We start from the raw sequence: 17,818 nt of genomic DNA on the forward strand, positions 1-17,818 counted from the left end.
CAAACTTCTTTTGTTTAGCAAATTTCAATCTTTTTCCATTTGGTATGTTAGCAATGTTGATGCTTGAATTCTTAGTTGTTTCAATTCCTATAATATTTTTACACTTGATGGGTATTTTTTTTGTTCTGTTTTGCTTTTTCTTTAATAATTTCTTCTAATTGATTAATCTTTTCTCGGTTTTGCTTTCTTTCTTGTATATTTAAATGTATTAATCTTCTGCTCAAGTAGGCTTTTAATGTATCTGTATTAGGAGACAGTCTTTTCATTTCATTCATCTTGAAGAAATATTTTATTTCTTCTTTTACTTTTTGGACATCTTCAGGTTTTTTTAAAAAGGTGTTCATTAAATACCATGTTGAGTGTTTTTTTTTTTTTGGTTTTTTGTTTTTTGTTTTTGTTTTTTTGTTTTTTGGTTTTTTTCTATTTTAATATCAATTGAAATTGGAGCATGATCTCTTTTTCTTTGGATGTATTTTCATTTTTCCGGCAATTCCCAACATACTATTTGAAATGTCAATTCTTGACTAGGCTTTGTGTCTAACGAAGTACAAAATATAACCTTTTTCATTTTTGTTCAATTTCTGCCATTCGTCTTTTATTCCATGATCTTCCTGTAGGTGCCAAAGGGAGTTAACCTACTCCTTTTCATGGGGTATTTTTTGAATTTTTTGGTACCTTATTGAGTCTACCACTGATTGAAGTCTCCTAGTATTAGTAAATCTGAATGGTCTATTTCTTTCCATTCTTTGTTTTTTTCAAAATTTGATTTTTATATATTCAAGATTCAAATAGAAAAACCTTTGTCAAAAAAAGTTTGAGAGGTGTAATTTTTAAATGGCAACAAGACCCTATAAAAATAGAGGGTAAGAGAATTATTATAATGAGAGGCTTACCCCCACAAGTTATCCCAAACACTAAGAAATATGATTTTTTTTTTACCAATACATTAAAAAAGAAGAAAATTATAGATTTCAGCGGAATCTACAGAATGACCTCTGGTGACTTACAAAGAATGATGATACTTATTAAACTTGGTGACAAAAGCTCAATAATTTTATGAAAGATACAGAGACATTTTAGATTCGCAAGAATAGACCGGACAAGCACCTTCACCAGAAAAACACAAAGAGGATGAGTAATAAAAGGAACAACAGGAGAAAATACTAAGAAGACTCCCTCAACAACTGGGACAACAATTAAATGAAACAGAAACGGAAGAAGGAAAAGGAAAGCAAAATGAAGCAACACGAAACAAAAGCCCAACAAAGACTCAGATCAAATTGCAGGAAATGATCAACTGGAAGAAACACATTTAACATCATCATTAAGAAATTAAAAATAATTTCAATCAACATAAACTGATTGAACTCTCCAAATAAACAATGCAAAGTAGCACAATATTTGAAAAACATTTAAGCAGATGTGACGGTGATTAAAGAAACACATGTTAAGATCGCTGACAGAAAATATTTGGTATAAACAAATTGGGAAAAGAATTTATAACATCCATTAGAATTAAGAGAAACAGTCTAGTACTATATATTAAAGAAAATTGGTGACCTCAATTAATTAAAGATCAAGAAGGAGAATGTCAAATGGTCTACAAGTAGCAGAAATTTTTTTGCTAGTCAATGCAAGTATATAACCTTGGTGAAAAAAACGTGCAAGAAATAAAACAAACAGACAACTCAGATAACTAATGTTCTCATGATTTACTTATACAGAACCAGTAATAAATTGGCCAAATCTGTAATAGTTGGGCCCATATTGTTTGATCCTACTACAGGTATACCTCAGTTAACAAAATTAATGAATTCCTGGGCATTACTTTTTTAACAGAAAATTTAGTATCAGATGCAAAAATGACATGATAAAAATAGGAATAGTTTCTTGCATCACAAAAAAAGAAGGGGGAAGAACATGTTTCACCTATTTTTAATTCAAGACTAACAATATGCATATGCGAAATGAAATAAACAGATAAGGTACACCTTCTAGAGACCTTCTAGAGTGCACTTGAAATCTTCTTTGAAAATGCATTCAGGGATGATTTTTTATGAGCTGTCACTTTTCTACAGATGTCTTTTTAAAAAATATGTCAGGAATAACATGGGATATGCATCTGCTTTTACCCTGTCCTCCGTTTTGCTGTTTCTTGTAAACACACTAAGGCAGAACTTTCTAAGCTTTTAATGTTGGTGACACACTTTTTAGACATGCATCTTTTCGCAACATGGTAATTCAGTTTTACTGACAAAATGGAAGTTAAATGTTATAAGAGTTTCACACTACACACACACACACACATATACATTCCACATATGATCTTTACTGTATGAACCATGTTTAGATTTTTTTTTCCTTTGCACTTTCTTTACTACACTTGATTCTTGTGTAGTTTCCTCCATGTGGTTCATCACAAACATCACTGTCAATAGATTTTCTTTTTAAAATTAGAAATGTGTCAATTTTAATGGCATTTTCTACAACTCAATCAACTAATAAACTAATTGTGCAAATTATAAAAGTTATAACAATGCCTGCACTTGAACAGCATGAGCCTTTGTTTTTTTAATCTTTATTAAATTTTCCAATTACCATTAAAATATAGAATCTGTAGTCCAGATTATTAAAATGTATGTGCTCTGAAATATAGCAAAAAGACTCAAAAGGAGAGTTGTGTTAGCTAATAGCAAGGAAAGGGGAAAAGGGAGATCTAAAGATAATCAGAGAGAGAGAATCAGAATAAATAGAAAAAAAGAAATAAAAATATAGAATAGCCCAAAGCCCGGTTAAAAGTCAGAGTAATAGATGTTGACGACTTCCTGGAGTCCTCACGAGGTCAAGTCCACCTTCTTTCTTCACTTTCTATTCTTTCTTGTTTCTCCTCAAACTTCTTTCTCTTTTTTCTTCCTTCCATCTTTCTCTTCATCAGTTAAATTAGGATCTTTTTGTTTTTATGTCTGAAGTAGTCCATTACCTCTTTCCAATTTGTTTCTTTCATGTTCATCCCTTTACTTTTTGATATTAGGAATGTAAGTCTGTCCATATTTTGAATTTCTAGAATTTTTGTTAATCGTTCATCTTCATCTGGTATTTCCTGCTTTTTCCATCTCCTAGTGTAGCAGATCCTTGCTGCCGTTGTCAACAAAAAGATGATTTTGTCTGTATTCTTTTCAATCTTTAGATCATGCATCCCCAAAAGAAAAAATTCTGCTTTCCATGGTATTTTTATTTTTAATATTTCTTGTAATTCTTTTTGTACCCCTCTCCAATATTCTTTAGCCTTTTTGCATGTCCACCAGAGATGGAAGTATGACCCCTCCTTCTCCTTACATTTCCAGCAGTCCGTATTAGAATTTCTGCTACATTTCCCTAACTTCTTCGGGGTCATATACCAACGATGGGCTGTCTTTAGCCAATTTTCTTTCAGATCGATGGCATAACAGTATTTTAATTTTTCCCTCCAAATTTTTCCCATTCTTCTTGTTTAGCATGAGCCTTTGTTTGCGAGGGCTGGGGGGAGAATTTTTCATGTAACACGCCTAGCGACTACAGGCGACACACTAGTGTGTTCCGAGTTTCAAAAATTCTGCACTAAGGGATTCTGGAAGAAACTACTATTTATCTTGCCTGTTATATATTGGCACACACTGCTACATTGGCTACTGGCTAGAGCTGAATCTTGTTATTTTCCCAGTGCAGGCTTGGGGCCAATCGACACTGGTCAAATGAGTTGGCCTGGACAAATAAAATGCTATGAATTTCATGGGGTCTCTATAAGTCAGAGGACTTAAAGGCAAGAATACACACAGGATAAATAAATAAAAATAAAATTTGTGTCTGCTACTTCTATATGTAAAATTTCTGATCATCACAACACAGTAGCAAAAGAGGAGAGCCAGAAGGTTTGAGATGCAATACTCAGCACTGCACAAATGTACACTATTACTGATATCAGTAAACTGTGCATATGCCAGATGGATTATACATTTAACAGCCATGTTTCTGGGTGCCTAAATAGCAGTATACATGCATTTCGTAAATTAGTTAGTTAGTAAGTATTTTATTTAAGCCCCTCATATTTTATATCATCATGTTACATAATCAGAAGTTACTACTCATAGTTTAACTCGTCTGGACAGCTTAGATTGAGAAGACCAATACTGAGTATCAAGAGGTGGTGAAGAAGCAAACAGATGTATTAAAGTGAACTTTCTGGGGCTGAAATGCTTGAGGGGACCTAAAATCCTGGCTTCAATACTTCCATGATAGGGTCTGAGGAAGTATTCTCCTTTTCACCCTTTTAAAGTGAGATCTCTCAAGAGCAAGGACCAATAAATTACACCATGGTTGGGATCACCTGAATTGCAGGAAACATGAGTCCTTGTTTTCATTTTAATAATAATCATATCTGCACAGCCAGAAAGGCAATTGATGGGTACATATCTTTTAACAAATACATTTTAATACATATATTTATACAACTTTTAAAATAATGCTATGGTGTGTAGTAAACCAGTTTCCTGTGCTTTAATTTTACATGTTGTCCAAGCATTCCAGGGCTTTGGAGGATGGGGTCCTTCAGTATGTATTTTTTTACAATTCCCATTATCCCTCCTCATTGACTGATGCAAGCTGCAATACAGAAACATCTGCAGATCCTTACATTCATTGGCTCTGTTTTTCTTGACATTAGTTCACAATTACTACACCATTAGTTCAACCAAGTGTACAACAAAATCTCTTTCAGGTATGTAGCCTTTGAGCAAAAATCTAATTGAAAGGAGAACAAGAAACAAGAAATACACTGAAAGCTCTATAAGCTCAGCAATATTTACTCAGGCAGCTCCTCTAATCATTGGCAGGATAGAATATGAATGCTCTGTACTTCTCTTTATAATCAATCCCTTTGCCCGTAAAATAGGCTACTTTTATAAATGAAGCTGTATACACTTCTTATGTAAATAGTTCTCAGTGAATATCTCTTTGCTGCTGAATGATTAGAGCCTGTTTTCACAAATTCAGCCAGAGAGATAACAGCCTAAGAGAGATAACATGTTAAATGCTCAGTTGCAAAGTTCAGTAAATGAATTGACTTTGTTTCTACATGAGATATGGTGTTATCTCTTCTGCTGAGTTTGTTCAAATAATTACACAAGAACTCAAAGTTAACAACCCACTTTAGATTAGGTGCCTCTGTCAATTAAGCATCATGACAACAGGAATCTCTAATTATTATGACTTTAATTGAAGAAAATGAGTACCCTGATTTCTCTTCTAGTGAAACAATGAACTCTTTTACATGTAGGTTAGCCCTGATGAAGTTGTATTGACATTTAACACTTAATCCGACATTCTAAAGTTATATAGGGACCATTTCAAACTACATAATTACAGCTTCATTTTAGCTACCATCCTTGCATCCTAAAGAATCCTGGGGTTTGTTATTTGGTGCAACACTAAAGTTCTCTAGTTGAAAATATAAGATAGGATTAGATGTGAAACCTGGAGGAATGGGCATCAACAATCTAAAATATGCAGATGACACAATACTGCTGGCAGAAAATAATGAAGTATTGGAACAGTTACTGATTAATATCAAGGAAGAAAGTGCAAAGGCAGTTAATTTTAGAGTTGAACTTAAGAAAATAAAAAATAACTACAGCTATCTTAGATCATTTTAAGGTGGACAATGAAGACAAACGTTTGAGATTTTTCATACACTGGCTCAACTATTCATCATCAAATAAAGCAGTTAAGAAATTAGAAGAAGGTTAGAGTTTGGGAAGGCAGTTATGAAGGAATTGACCAAGACCCAGAAACATATAGACATATCATTGAATACTGTATTTGCAGTTTCTATATATGGCTGTGAAAGCTGGACAATGAAGAAAGCCAAACAGAAAGAAAAAAAAAACTATCACTACCTGGCAATCTTCAGGAGGAGCCTGAAAACTTGGTTATTCTAATATGCCTTCAATGATTGAATGTAAGATACTCCCTGACCAAACTCTGCGTAAAATGACCTCAGAAGCACTTTATTTTATGGTTCGTGAAATTAAATCCTACCTCATCCTCAGATTTCCTCCCTGGTTTTTACATTGTCCTATCTCCCAGTGTTTTAAAATTTTACCCTTGAATTTGGCCCTGCCCAGTGTGATCATCTGTGTTTTAATGTTTGATTTTATGCTGCTGTGTTGTTTACTTATATTGGTTTTGCATCTTATGTAATTTAGTTTCTGATTTTTGTTGTGTTTTGTGTTTATATTGTGTTTTACTGTATTGATGGGTGTGGCCTTATGTAAGCTGCCCTGAGTCTCCTTGGGGGAGATGGAGGCAGGGTATAAATAATAATAATAATAATTATTATTATTATTATTATTATTATTATTATTATTATTATTGGGTCATAGAACAAATCAAGCCTGAAATCTACCTAAAAATCAAAATAACTAAATTGAGACTCATTCCTTGGATGTATCATTAGAAAATATGACTCCCAATAATGCTTGATAATATAGAAGCCAGTAGGAAAAACAGAAAACCGCATTACAGATGAACAGACTCAGTCAAAGAAGCCACAGCCCTGAGCCTACAAGACCTCAGGAGGGTTGCTGAGGATAGGTCTCTCATTCACAGGATTGCCAGAAGTTGTCATCAACTTAATGGCAGTTAGGAATAAACTGCAGACTCCAGGATTCCATGAGATAATTGTCATTGAAATTAAATCAGAATCATAGTACCATAATTGTGTAGCACAAAAGAGCTCTTCATCTCAGTTTTATATAACTAGCAAATTGCTTAAGTATGAACTATTTCCTGTTTAGACAGGGTGGGCCAAACACATCCCTGGGGCTGCATGTGGACCAAAGCTATTTTTGTGGGCTGCAAGTCCTCCACACTCCCTGATCCACTCATTTTTCTACAACACCCATAAAAGGATGAATTATCTCTTCTAGAAGTCATCATGAGTGACAATTCATTTTTTCAACAAGATGCTGGAACTCCTACCATATTTTAATATCTACAAATACCAATTTTTCAACATTTTTCAGAAATGCCTATCCAAACATGTCCATTTTTGGCAGTTAACATGGGCATCTAAGGAAAAGTGGTCCCCAGCTAATCCCACTTGCCCACTATTGTTATATTGCACCTAACAAAGACGTACAATGAACAGGGCTTCCTAAGAACAAAGGAGTTCATTGTGTGTGAACCATTGTTAGCTCAAAGCTACGAGTATTCAAGCATTTTTCAGGATAAAGTGTGTAAGCTGTGCATATGAGGAGGACAGCCTATTCCTTTCTATTCTCATCACCTCTACATTAAAGACACTATGTTGCAGAAGAGAACCTTGTGATATTACAATACTATTTTTCTTGAGCTGTTAGAATCCTTTTATTCTTTCCCCGCAGATTCTAAAATGCTGAATCATAGCATCACAGAATCATAGTGGGAAGAGACCACACAGGCCACCCAAGTGCAATGCCACATTATTTCTATAATAACATATAAAATTACCTTATACCTTCTCTACTCTTTCTGCATAATGTGACTGCTAGCACTTTTTCAGATATAAAAGTTACTTAGCACACATTATCTAAGTGCCAACCTACATGTGATATCATAGATGTACTTCAGTTTTATTTCCCAGTAGCACTAAATGCAGGGACCAGGCAAGATCCTTGACTGAATGTTTCCATATTTTTGAAAATATAGAAGCAAAGCTAGAATTCTCAAGGATCATAGTAGCAACATCTTCATTCTTTAACATGGATCAACAAAATACATGGAAATTATTGTTATAGGACAACATTTACGATTGCCATTTCTTTATTACTGCCCAGAGACCCTAGTCTGTAGTCTATTGTTTTTTCCCTTAGACCCTGGTGGCTGGGGGAAATCAGTCTCATATCCAACCTTGGCTCTTTTTCTTCTTGTAATACTATTTAATCTTTCTTGATGTTCCTTATTGCTGAGCATTGTGTAGGGAGTTGTGGTCTCTGATACTATTATCCCTCTCCAGTCTTGATACATCTTTCCTACGAGAAAAAAAAACAAATGTAATTGATAAGAATGCTAAAATATTATAAACCATCATAAGACACAGAATGAGACACTTACTGTTGAGGGAGTGTGATCCAAATAACTTCCACATTCATACAGATAGAGAGTGAACATTGCCAAACTTTCTTTTAAAGGCATGTTCAGTCTTTCTGTTTCATGGATGCTATAAGGAAAGTGACTAAAGATGCTCAGAGACATGTGTCTTTTCCAGAACTCTGAAATAAGCCAATGTTTCCATTGCATTCTCCCAAATCATCTTTGAAAAATCTAGGTTCTTCACAACTCTTCAACGATACAAAAACTCATAGATTATGTTCCATGAAAATCATGATCTTTATTTATAGATTATTTTCATTCTTTGGCTGCAGAAAACAACATTGTTTTATTCAGACCAACTTTAGAAATTGAGGGTTTACAGCTATATGACTATGAATTAGAAGGCAACAGGTCAAAAAAAAGGAGTGTGAATTATAGCAATGCATTCGGAAACACTGACTCTAGAAGACATGCACTTACCAATGAATGATCAAATGACTGAGATTTCAACAGAATTAAGCATCATGGTTATTGGCACAGTTATTGAGAGATACATCAATTCTTGTCTGAATTCTTGGTTACCCTAACAACGCCTGAACATGTAGTCAGCCCCAGACTTGTTTACAGTAGAAAATTAGATACTGAAGTAAGCTGAAGCAGAACTCTTGTTCAAATGTTCAGTGAAGGCATAGGAATAGACTCCAGTGTTGGCAGAGCCAAATGGACTCTTAGCATAATTCTGCTGTTGAGAACTCAACCTTTCCATCCACAAGCTGGACTTTGATGATACTTCTTGTACAATTTTATGCAGCTCTGTTCCATGGTAGATTATTTTAAATTTTGCTGTGCACAACTCAACACTGACATAAGGGCATTCCGTTAATCTAGATCCCATAACTTTGTAATCAGGCAGCACAGATCTAAACTAAAAACATCATAGCACATAATTATTTAAATATATCATGGTAATAATATTGGATATTCCAGGAAAGATGTCTTGGACTTTGGTAAATAGAGCAACCTGCCAGCATAGCCTAATGAAGATTTCTAGTTTGAAGACTCTCTTGTTACTTTTTGGTTGTTCCTAAGTATTCACTAACTATAAATTTTGGTCCATTGTTTCCCCTTCATAAATCAACTACCCTGTCTTTGCTTTTCAGAATATTTGAGCTCACAAACACTTAGGACTTCATCACATGAGCAAACTTACTTGTTCTAGGACACTTTCAGCACAGTTCAGGGATGGAGCCCGCAGGATCCCATAAAATGACACACACAGCTACTTCCGGCAAGGCTCCATCCCCGAACTGTGCTGAAAGCATCCTAGGACAGAAAAATGAAAACATGAAAGGCTTCCCATGTTTTTGTTGCCAGCAACAGGGCAATCATGGGGGAAAGCCAGGCAACAACATTTTTGCCAGTATGATGAGAAAGGTAGCAATGTGGGTGATGTGGAGCATAGGGTGATGAATTCCCCCACTGCCCCACAGATTATTTGCTATGCCTGGTGAATCCCCCAGCTGTTGCCTGTGTTAGGGCAACTAATGTGTTGAGGTCTTTAGACTATCTGTGCAATCCTATGCATTCCTACACAGAAAATAATTCCTAATGACTTCAAAAAGACTTTCTTCCATGTAAATATGTTTATAATAGCAACATGCATGCCTTTAACTTATTTGAGGGATGTCAGATTGAGGGATGTCTGTTTAAACTAGAAATGATACGGGTGTTCAGGCAGTGATGGGTTAAATTGTGTAACGTATGTGCTTCAGGATGTCAAGGTGAAAATATAAGTGCAGTTTCCTTGTAATTTTCTCAAAGTATAATAAATTCCTATCTCACTAGTGCCTGTCAAAAACTCCACTGAAGCTATTCCATGCTTCTTTAATTCCCTTCCCAAGTTTAAAACATCCATAGCTGTAATCCTTGACAGTGTTACATCAGGCAAAGCAGCAAAGCAATAAAGAATTGGAAAGAGCCCACTGATTTCTGAAGTATTGCATTCCTTAGTGACCATTTAATTCAAAATGTGTGCTATCTTTCTTAAACTCCCACAATACTTTAATGTTTTTTTTAATTGGACATTTAGCATTAATCTTTAGGCACTTACAAACAATTAGGTGCTTGGAGATAGAATGAGCAGCTACCAGTTTATCTGTATAATTAGAATAATGAGGAGGGAGGATCTTACGTCCATTCAAATCCTAATTATTGGAACAGTTACGTTGTGAAAAGTTGATGAGAACAGTTAGACTGGTTTAAAACTAAACAACATAACAGAGTAAATAAAAATACTTTCTTATATAAATGGCTACACTTCTATTCATTATTTTTATGAACTACTTATTAAGGACCATGATCCCAGGTTGTGAGAAGCATTTCTGTGATGTTAGATCATTGAACCATTAAAATACATTATGTCTAATAAATTCTGGCAGATATGCATTTTCTCATTCTTTTAATGTAAATTAGTGAGTTGCAAGATCTAAAAGATATGTCACCAACTGATCCACATCAGGGAACCTGAAGGCTTTCTATTTACTGTTTGTCCATGAAATGAATTTATCTTCTAAGAAGGATTGGTCCGTCTTTGAGCTTGTCTCCAGTTCTTGATTAGAAGAGAGGACCCCAAATTCTACATAGGTACTACCACCTATTAATTTACCCTACGTGACTCAGTGACTTAGTGGGAAGTTAATGAAGAGTCTAACTTGAACTTTTTTCAACTTTGCACCCTGCAAAGATTTTGCTTCCTACTCCCATAGAAGATGTGACTTCTATAAACTGTGTGCACAAATAAAGCAAAAGAATGTGAAGAGAGCATGGAAAATAGGATATATTTAAAGGAAAGCTTTTATTCCAAGCAAGCAATCTCACATTAGTAAAAGAATACATTGACTATGAAGGTATCTTCCTTCAGGCATTACAAAGTTACAAAACAATAAAAGTTATCAATTCATAGTGTTGGATTCAATGAGTTCCAGACCAACCCCCTGCCAGTTCAACACAAAATGAAAGCACTCCTAGCAGATGACCATCCAGACCCTGTTAATTCAAAAAAGAAGATCTCAACACATTCTAAGGCAGTGCATTCCTTTGTCTAACCGCTACTTCTGTCAGAAAGTTCCTCCTAATATTCAGGTCAGGTGAGAAAGAAATATAAACCCTAACATGACTAGCTGAACATTCCTATTCTATTCGCAGAGCAGGTAGTGTTCTGTTTTTTAGATATTTATGGGAAGCGGGAACCATTTTGTCCAGTCTGCAACCGAATTTTCCTAAAGTCAAGAGGCAGGTGGCATATCCCCTACGTCTCCATCAGTACCAAAGTATCTCAGTCAGCTTCAGCCTTACTGTATTTTCTGGCACTGTGTTTCCTAATCTCTAATCTTGGAGGCATCTCAAAGCTTCTTAGCTTCTCCCCAAACCTCATGGGGAAATAGTCTCTTGTGGCCTCTGTTGCTCCCAAGTGATGTTGGGATCCAAAAAATATGACTAAAACTATCATTAACTCTTTTTTTTTGGAAGAGGTAAAGCTATACTCCTCAGTTTAATTTTTATCTATACTTGTTGAAATCTTCTCTGCACACAGTGAGTAGTGACAGAGGTCATGGGTGGTGGGTTCACGGGTGAGAGGTAGGAGGGAAAAGATTTGTTAGAATATATTGCAATGTATCTGTTTGGGGGGATGGCATGTATGTATTATGTGTACTTGATTATCTCTGCTTTTCTTTTTTTATATTTTGTATGTCATTAATGCATTCAATAAAAACTTTTTAAAATTACAAAAAGAAAAGAAATCTTCTCTGCAGTGTATTGGAATTTGTTTGTTTTTTTTAAAAAAAGAATAACATTGCCTTATAATTTACATTAGAATAGCATTACTTTTAGATGCAATTAACAATGGCTGCCATTCTGTTCAGTATGAATGATAAACTCAGGCTTAAACTCATGTAAGTGCTGGGAAAACACTTTCACAGTCTAATGAACAAATGTGAGCCCAAAATCCTACTGTTTCAGTCTGATGTTGCACCAGTCAAAGGGTTTCTGAGGCACTGCAGATTGTGGCACTAGGAAATGACAACTGCAGGACATATATTTAGACAAGAAGTTAAGGCAGGACTCTGAGGGGTCTCCAGTTGCCTCTTCTCAATGCTCTCTGCAAACAGAAGAGCACTGCAGATGTCATTTTCCAGCACCCAGATCTGAAGAACCTCAGAAAAATCCTTGGTTGACTGCTAGGCTGAAATGGTACATTTTGGGGAGATGGGAGTGCCATCATTGTAGTTACATCTGACACAATAGGATCTCAATCCTTTAAAAAAAGTTGTTCCCTTAATTATTATGGGCATCTTTTTGACTAATTCAAAGATTGTAATCACTTCATCGATTTAGATTATAAACCTACACACCCTTTGCTAAGACTAATCTCCAGTGAATTCAATAAACTGAGTTAAAATGCATGGGATTTGCACTTCATATACCATGGGTTGAGTGAGTGGATAGATAGATGTTGGGGAAAATTCCCAAAAAGAAATAGTATTTAAAAGATCAAAGCACAGCAGATTTCTTAGCAGAGCAGGAAGCATATATGTGGCAGAAGGAACATTGATCTTAAGAAATGAGAGTAGCAGAATCAACCTTAAAGTTTCAAAAGGTTTATTTAAAAATAACTACATTTTCTAGATAGGGAAGTTGGGGTCTAAACTATCTAACTACATCCATGTGGACAATTGACATGAACTCCACTTTGAATCTAAGACAGTGTTTCTCAACTTGGGATCCCCAGATGTTTTTGGCCCACAACTCCCAGAAATACCAGCCAGTTTACCAGTTGTTCGGATTTCTGGGAGTTGAAGACCAAAAACATCTAAGGACCCCAGGTTGAGAAACACCAAAACATAGGAAAAACTCAACCATCAAGTTCCAAATCAGTACACTTTGACAACTTTGCATACAGTAACATCACCTCCAGCATCATGCATACAATCCAATATATTACAATCAGAGAACAAGAGTGATTATGACACATCACAATAAAGTACATGCAAAACAAACCACTCGAAATTAGTTTGGTAAGCTAGCCAAAATCTATTTCATAGTTAGAGGGATAACTTTCACAAAACGATGTTGTCAATACATGTTGTTTGAGAACATCTTAAGTATATTCACATCCCTTGAGCAGGACTAGAAAACCCATCCAAATAGGACCAAGGAAATTTCATCCCCATTATTCTATTAATTCAACTGAGAATATATTGAAGGGAAAGAAGTCTCCTTTATCCTTCCTTTACAGCAGAAGGTATCACTCAGTTTCCGTTTCATTCTCTTAATTTGGCTGATATCATAATACGTGAGCTATCTGCCAGAATAAGAACATATGCCAACCTGCAATGCTTCCAACGACAAGTGTTTTCTAAAATGATTATTCTGTGTGTCTCACTGCTGGACCCAATGATTATGAAAGATGTGGCAATTCTGAAATGAACCCATTTTCTTCATGCACAAAAATTCTCACACATATGAGAATTTTGTGTTAATTTATACAGACAAACAATTTTGCCTAACTCATTAAGCCTCCAGCAGACATTTGCTAATGAAGGGACATTTGTTAAATTTGAGGTTCAAGAACAAAGGCTCACCTTGCAATGCCACCCTGCCCTGTCCTTGCTTTCAGGAAAGTGGAAGAGTCTGTGGCCACTACAGCCACTGGCTCCCTTTCTGTTGTGGCCCAGCCACCTGTTTGATCCCTTTTTCACGCAAACACCACACTGATCAACAATAATAAGTTTATTAAGAAAAGAGTATCTAATACTGAAAACAGTTTCAAAATAGTGTTCAAAATAAGCAGACTAAACATTAACTAAAGTACCAGCAAAACCCAGTATGAAAAAACTGTTTCAAAGTTATATCCATGAGCTAGATTTCCAGGATCTTAAGAAAAAGCAATCATCAACACTGAATATGAATTCCAAAAATCACCGAAGGCAAAAGGATCTAGTTTTGGACTTGATGTCAGGTCCCACAATTTTTTGCCACACTTATTTATCGCACATTTTGATGCTGTAGAAATGCCCCTAGTAAAAGAGTTCCCGCTTTCTCCCCATGACCCTATAGAAATGGGAGTTAGATGGACCTCCAACTATCTTGTTATTGCCCATGTATGAAGATGACAAACCAAGCCAAACATTGCTGGGGAGGTTGTGGGTAGGATTGGGGGGGGGGGGGTTAAAATGCATTTTAATTGTATTAATTGTATTTTAATTGTATTTTTTAACCTAACACACACAATACTGTTTAATTGTTTCTTAATATTTCTATTTACTTTGTTTTAAAGAGATCAGAGTGTGTGACTGTTAGCTGCCTTAAGTTCCCTTGGGAGGAAGGCAGGGCATAAATAAAGTAAATAAAAATAAATAAATATGAAGAATGAACTACGTTCTCAACTTATTAATCTGGTTCAAGTTGTACAATATTGATGCCAAATGATACTGTCTGTCCTAGGATATTAATTTCATCAGATTACTTTTAAAGTATGTGATTAATTAAAAATGAGTATGTGGGTTTTTTTAATTCTCCCAAATGAATATCCTTAACTGCACCCACCAGCTTTAAACTTTTAGCCAGTAATGCACTATCAAAGGTAAATCTTGTTTGTTTATTCTCGTCAAAATGTACCAGACAGACAGAACAGAGAAAAATAAAGCTTATGAAAGATCACTCACAAAGGTTTGCTTTTCAGGGTTGATATTACAAGCAATTAGCCTGACATTTAATAAATGACATTTCTAAGAACTGCAAGAGCTGACTTAACAGGCAAATAGAACAACCTTGTTTTGTTTTTAAAAAGCAGTTGCATTGTAGCACATTTTATGCAAAATGTCTCTGTCAACTCATGTTTAAAACATTTATGTGCATGAAATATTTGGAATAAGCAGCCTTTGTATACATCCAAATTACTGTGCTTCCTACTTAGTGAAAGTGTTGAAGACATGGCTTGCCATAAAGCAGGAAATATATTTCCATATCCAAATTAATTTGTGTGCCTTTACAGTGAATAACCAGACTCAGTGACTCATAATAAACTGATCTTTCTCAAATGAATGCATTTTTCTCAAAGCATAACTTAGGTAGCAAAAAGTCTGTAATGGCAGTAATATTAATTACAACTGTCATTCTTACCTAGTTACACTACATAAATGTCCATCCAAAAATATGAAGGTCATGTTAAGTGGGACAAAGTGGATTTTTGATTCCCTTAATTTGTGGTTTTATGCTTACCATGGATTGAATTTGCATTCACACTTACCATGGCAACTTTTAAAAATTATTCATGTCCTACATAACAATTGATCAAGTTCTGTACTAACAAGTCCCAGAACTATTCTCCATGAACTGCAAGCTTGAATTTTATTTTGCCACACCAATAATAATCCCAATATAACTTAACACACAATATATGCATGCAGATATGCTCTTGTGAAAATTTGAATTTTGATATGAGCCATACCAGGAGCTCACTGTACTCAGAGAAGTGGACCATTCCTTTTTTTAATATATGACTACAGCACAGTATAGTACTCACATTAACTCACATATAAGTTAACCCAGTTTTTTGGTGTCAACTTTTTTTACTAAATTTTCTAAACTTGCAAGTGAATATAGTTTTCTCTCTCTGTGTGTGTGTGTGTAAGACAGAGAAAAAGAATAAGAGACATTAACCTCCTCCTCCCCCCCCCCCAACCAAAGAACTATAACTAAAAAAAACAAGATTGAACACAATGTGGTGTTCCAGGACTAACTGCAGGACTAAAACTCCCAGGATTTCTCACCACCTATATTGGGTAGACCTAATGTGAGCTGCAGTTCATTAATTTCTTGAGGGCCATTATTTGTCTAGCCCTGTTGTAAACAACTGCTACTCAGTGTTTGTCCCTGGACTAGCACTGGTCCCCAATCTATTGGTTGCTGGTCTCTAGTGGGTTTCTAAGATGGAAAGAATGATAGTCAGTGGTCACAAATATAGGATTCTGCTGATCAGTCACATTAGATAAAGAGAAATCACTATTGATTAGATAACGCTGTCACTTAAACCTGCTGTTACATGGTTTATCCTGATTCATTCACTGAGGCTGCAAACCTGCTCACAATTATCTGCTTTGAATGGGATTTTCCTGCTTCTTGGCAGGGGGTTGGACTGGATGGCCCTGGAGGTCTCTTCCACTTTTACGATTCTATGATCTGGGGTTAAGTTCCATTAACCCAATGTATGATCATGACAGGATTTATTTCTGAGGTCCTTCCACACAACTATGTAAAATCCTACATCATCTGCTTTGAACTGGGTTATATGGCACTGTGGACCCAGATAACTCAGCACCCTTCCATAAAGCCCTATATGACAGAATATCAAGGCAGGAAATCCCACATTATCTGAGTGTGGATTCAAATAACCCAGTTCAAAGCAGATATTATGGAATTTTCTGTCTTAATATTCTGGAATATAGGGCTGTGTGGAAGGGCCCTGAGTCAACAAGAATAGGATTGCACTGTTTTCTGTTCTTGCAATAACACCAGCTGAATGAGGCATGATGTTAACAGCTTTCAATCTGAAACAAGTCCTCCGTGTGAGCTCTAATGACATAAAGTCCCAGTTTTCAAGTTTCTTTGTGCTAACAAAATGAAGGAAGGTCTGAAGGAACAGAGGAACAGCGAGAGTTACATCGCTGTATCAACTCCACCGCCAAATAAATGCATTGAGCAGAGTAACTATTCTCAGCAAAGAATAGTTCTCATTTCCCATAATATTACCTTTTTTATACCTAACTTTGCATCTGCTGTACCAAACAATAAACTCAAAAAACCCCACTGGGTCTTCCTCATGCTAGAAGATAGGCAAGAAAATGGTGTCTGGGAAAGTTTTCACATTAGTGAAATAGCATGTAATGTTTAAAATGTAAATGTAATGCTTCAAAATAAATTGATTGTTTATGAAGACCGCTTTTGCATACAATGGTAATGCAAACTAGCAACTATGATTTGCTTTACTTAGAGGCAGAATTAAAAACATTTTTGAAGATTTGAAAACTTTTATACAAGCCATATAAGAAAATATATCTCCACAAATATTGCTAAATCTTAAATGAACCTAATGTTTTATTCAGTGACAATTATTTAACATTTAATGTTAACTACTGAAAACAACAAAGATTTACCCTTGTGATTTTTCAGAAGCCAGGCATTCTTCCCCTGATTGCTTGTGGATAATCCAAGTAAATTGCTGCTGCTGTTTAAAAAAAATACAAAACAAACTTCCATTATTACTTTGCTTTCTAGTTTTTATGATTTTTCTACTTACATAACTAAAGTACATTGTCAAAAAATAAAAAGAAATGAGTTGATGTGTTTGGGAAAAACAGCGACACAGAATGTATGCTTTTAATATACCTTAGTCAGAAAATCAGTCTAAAAAGCGTGGATCAACGTATCCACAAGTCAGTGTATATTGATTGTTATCCAAAAAAAGAAAAGAAAAGGAACTATTCCCTTTTCTGAGTACAATAGCAAATGCAAGAGTTTAGTCCAACCTGGGAGAACCTAAAAGAAGAACTGACCTCCCCTACTCTCTCCACCAAGGCACCACTTTGGGTCAGGGAAATGGCAGTGGTGGCTGGACCCAAGGCAGCATTGGTTTTTAAAATCATGTCAGAAA

At 35.4% G+C, this 17,818-nt stretch overlaps 1 protein-coding gene across 1 annotated transcript in view; it reads right to left on the reverse strand.

Annotated features, from left to right (window-relative positions):
- IQCM (IQ motif containing M) overlaps positions 1 to 17,818 on the reverse strand; it is a 161,521-nt gene that overhangs the window by 80,820 nt on the left and 62,883 nt on the right. Inside the window, exons 4-5 of the mRNA XM_067468472.1 lie at positions 17,322 to 17,392; positions 7,924 to 8,045 (exon numbers count right to left, since the gene is read on the reverse strand). Of these exons, the coding sequence (XP_067324573.1) occupies positions 7,924 to 8,045; positions 17,322 to 17,392 (193 nt within the window). The remainder of the gene's footprint in view (positions 1 to 7,923; positions 8,046 to 17,321; positions 17,393 to 17,818) is intronic.

The sequence above is a fragment of the Anolis sagrei genome, chromosome 5, assembly GCF_037176765.1.
Source record: "Anolis sagrei isolate rAnoSag1 chromosome 5, rAnoSag1.mat, whole genome shotgun sequence".
In the NCBI taxonomy this organism is placed as follows: Eukaryota; Metazoa; Chordata; class Lepidosauria; order Squamata; family Dactyloidae; genus Anolis; species Anolis sagrei.